Source organism: Apium graveolens, chromosome 10 (genome assembly GCF_009905375.1).
Source record: "Apium graveolens cultivar Ventura chromosome 10, ASM990537v1, whole genome shotgun sequence".
Classification (NCBI taxonomy): domain Eukaryota; kingdom Viridiplantae; phylum Streptophyta; class Magnoliopsida; order Apiales; family Apiaceae; genus Apium; species Apium graveolens.
The window spans coordinates 126,778,645-126,782,531 of NC_133656.1; the positions used below are offsets into that span (position 1 = coordinate 126,778,645).

General features: G+C 39.3%; 1 protein-coding gene across 1 annotated transcript; it reads right to left on the bottom strand.

The window, feature by feature from the left end:
* Nucleotides 1–1,668: 1,668 nt before the first annotated feature.
* LOC141690955 (uncharacterized) lies at nucleotides 1,669–2,568 on the bottom strand. The gene has a single exon (XM_074495707.1). The coding sequence runs from the start codon at nucleotides 2,566–2,568 to the stop codon at nucleotides 1,669–1,671; it is 900 nt and encodes a 299-aa protein (XP_074351808.1).
* Nucleotides 2,569–3,887: the final 1,319 nt, after the last annotated feature.

Here is a 3,887-nt window from a genome sequence, read left to right on the forward strand (position 1 = left end):
ATCTTTCGATGCTTCCCTGTAATTAGCTGCTTCTTCTGTCCCCATCAGATATAATTCTTCATCTAGAGTAACTTCTTCGGTGTCATTATACACATCTTCTATTAATCGCGTGCGTCTCGGTTCAGTACTGTCATCATAATTCTCTATGTTCATCCTTGAAGCAGTATTCTGTGCTGCAGGCGTGACTGCCTCCAATTCCTCTCTGAATTCTGTATGTGTTTGACCTCCACTTTCTTCACTTTCTTCAAATATTTCTGCATCAACAGGAAACATCACCTGTGACGCCTCTTCGTCCTCTTTCTTATCCCATGACCATGATTTTTCCTCATCAAATACTACATCCTTGCTTACATAGATTCTCCTCTCTTCGGGACTATAGAGTCGATAACCTTTTGTGCCACTCTCTCTGCCCAAGTTTATGACTTGCATACTTCGATCATCTAATTTTCGAGTACCCTGACTTGGTATTTTCATGTGACCAATACAACCAAAAACCCTTATATGTGCTACAACTGGCTTAGAATGAGACCAGGCTTCATATGGAGTTGTCCCCGTTAGTGCTCTCGTAGGAAGTCTGTTAAGAATATAAACGGCATGTCCCACCGCTTCTCCCCAAAAATAAGCAGGCAAATTCCTTCCCTTTAGAAAGCTTCGTGTCATCTCCATTACGGTCCTGTTTCTTCTTTCGACAACGCCGTTTTGTTGTGGCGTGTATGGATTAGTGTAGTGCCTCACTATTCCCATCTCCTCACAATAATTCTTGAACTCATTAGACATAAATTCTCCCCCTCTATCCGTTCTTAGTACTTTGATTTTTCGATCACCTCCATCTTCAACCAATGCCCTGAATTTTTTGAATGCTTCGAAGGCCTCACTTTTATTTTTGAGAAAGTATACCCACATTACACGACTGAAATCATCTACTAACAGAAAGAAATACCTGTTTCCGGAGGCCATTTCTGGCGTTATAGGACCACACAAATCAGCATGTACGAGCTCCAGAATTTTCTTAGCAGTAAAACTCGATTTTTTCGGTATTTGCTTCCTTGCTTGCTTTGATAGTAAACAGCCATCACATAAATCCTTCGGTTGCACAATCTTTGGTAACCCTCTCACCATCTCATCCTTGAACATCATGGCTAGTGCTTGATAATTCACATGACCCATCCTAGCATGCCATAATTTTGATGTGTCCTCCAATTTAGTCATCAAACAGCACTTATTCTCAGTTTCAATTATTATCTTGTATAATCGATTCTGAGATTTCTTAATTTTCATTAGCAGCTTTTCTTCCTTATCAAACACCCACATAAACTCTCCTCTAATCACTATCTTGTTATCCTCCTCCGTTAGTTGTCCAACACTTATAATATTACTATGGAGACTAGGGATAAAGTATACCTCATTGAGAACTCTTTCTTGCCCATCTTTGCATTTGAGAGCTATAGTACCCCTTCCTTGAATGTCAACCTTGGAACCATCTCCAAATTTCACTCTACCTGTGATGCTTTCATCGAGTTTCTTAAACTTAGATTTTTGACCAGTCATATGATTACTGGCGCCGTTATCCAAGTACCACACATTCGATTCTTGCTCCTTTTCTACAGTTTTCTCTCTCAAACTTGGCTTTACATCACTTTCATCCAAGAGCAGCATCTTTGACTCGGTTCACTCGCACTTTGCCAGCAAAAGTGCTGGTTCATCATCTTCCATTTGTGTCAAGTTTGATTCCTGCTTTTGTTCCCGATTTCGCTTTGGCTTTTTGCACTCAAATGCGAAATGCCCATACCCGCTACAATTAAAGCACCTTACACGACTTTTGTCTCGACTTTTTATACTTGGAGTCTGGCTTTCACCCGTCCTGTTGCTGCGTTTCAGCCACTCTTCTCGTGTTAGGAGTAGTTTCCCTTCATTGTTCTCTCTTTTCCGCCATTCTTCTTCAGTGAGTAACAATTTCCCCTCACTTACCTCGTTTTTACCCTTAATTCTTTCATCATATGCCTTCAGTGCTCCAACTGCATCCTCCACAGACATAATATCAAGATTTCCGAACTGTTCCATTGTTGACGTGATCTGTAAGAACTTTGTAGGCATGGCACGTAGTAATTTTTTCACTACGTACGACTCTTTCACCTCCTCCCCTAAAGCTCTTATATTAGTCACATGACCATTAAGCTTCATGTAAAAATCTTCGAGTTGATCCGACTCCTTCATGCTTAAGGCCTCAAATTCCGTCTTTAAGGTCTGAATTCTAGCTGCCTTCACCTGATCTGCTCCTTGACGCAGAGTTTTAATGGCGTCCCACGCTGCCTTTGCAGTTTTCTTCTCGGCAATCGATAATAGCACGTCTTCTGGGATTCCCTGATAGATCATTGCTAAAGCAATCTTATCTATTTTGTCCTCAACTGCCACTTTCGGATCGATTGGTTCAACAGTACCCCATACACCTTGGGCTTGCATAACTACCTTCATTTTGAGGGACCAAGACGTATAGTTAGTCCTGTCCAGCATTGGATAACTTAACCCAAATGACCCTCCTTTCAACTTGTTCACATCCACATTCGACATCTCTGACTCTCACCTCGTGACCTGGTTGCTCTGATACCAAGTGATACACAAAAACAAATATATATATATATATATATGCGTTTAGTATGAAACTGGACGAACAATACTACACGTTTGTTGTTAAGATGTCTCACTTTATTAATCAGCAAATGTAGAACTTAAAACAAAATCATACAACGGAAACATGCTGAAAAATAGGACCACTCCTACCACTAAGACTCCACCTCTAACTTATTCAAAGACTCCTACTGAACTCCTAGAAAATAGCATGACCAAGTCATGTACTCAGACAAAATAAAACACTGGGAATTAAACAAAATACACAAGACATCGAATTAAATAAAACTAGTTTGAGATTAAAAATCCCAACAATTATATGGCTCATAAGGAGGGGGGAGTATAGTGCTGGGGAATATACTACTGAAAAACTTGCTGAAGCTACAAAAACTGTGGCAAATGTTAGTGCTGGTGCTGCAGGGTATGTTGGGGAGATGGTTGTGGCTGCTAAGGATAGGATGGGGAGTGTAGGAGTGAGTGCCAATGATTATGCCGCTCCAAAGTTGGCTGCTTCTAATGTTATTGTTGCTTGTACTCCAGAAAATGCAAAGGATAATGCTGCTAGAAACAGGGCTAAGGAGATATTGGCCAAGCAATTTAGGGTAAATATCATCCTTTAATTTTTGTTATTGAAATAGTGTTTCTGTGTGTTGTAGTCGTATGTGTAAAGGAATAAAGCTATGCCATATTTGTTTGGATTGTAATTGTGATTTTGTACATTTTTAGGTATTTATATTGAATAGCAGTAGATTCATTGCATGTTGTAATCAACTATGCATTTTAATACAAATGGTTTGATAGTTTGCATTGCATTGCCTCTGTTGTGCAGGCTAGACAATGCAAGTAGAAGCAGAAAATCAATTGGTGATTACGGATTAAGTTGGAGAAGCTGCTAAAGGAAAGATGAATGGAGCTGTTGAGGAAAGGCTTACTGCCTCCCACTACTAGTAATGACATTTCACTTAAGGTACTGCTCTAGTACTTAATCTATTGCCACTCATGTGTTAGTTACTTAATTCATAAAATTAGCTATTTGTGTGTTAATTAATCATTTTAAGCTGCCACACATTAGTGCTGATTCATCATAAATCAACTTGGAGTCTGAGTATGCCAGAGTGATACCAGTTAAATATGTTTGTTTTAGTATATGTCAGTTTTTAATTGCTAAGCATCTTTTTTCATAAGAAATCTGAGTTATTAGTTGCTAAGATATGAGTACTTTTCCACGGCATATGTTTCCATTTCCGGAGCTTAATCATAAT

Bases quoted from the DNA above. Each gene is read 5' to 3' on its own strand.
- LOC141690955 (XM_074495707.1), bottom strand. From the start codon at position 2,568: ATGTCGAATGTGGATGTGAACAAGTTGAAAGGAGGGTCATTTGGGTTA.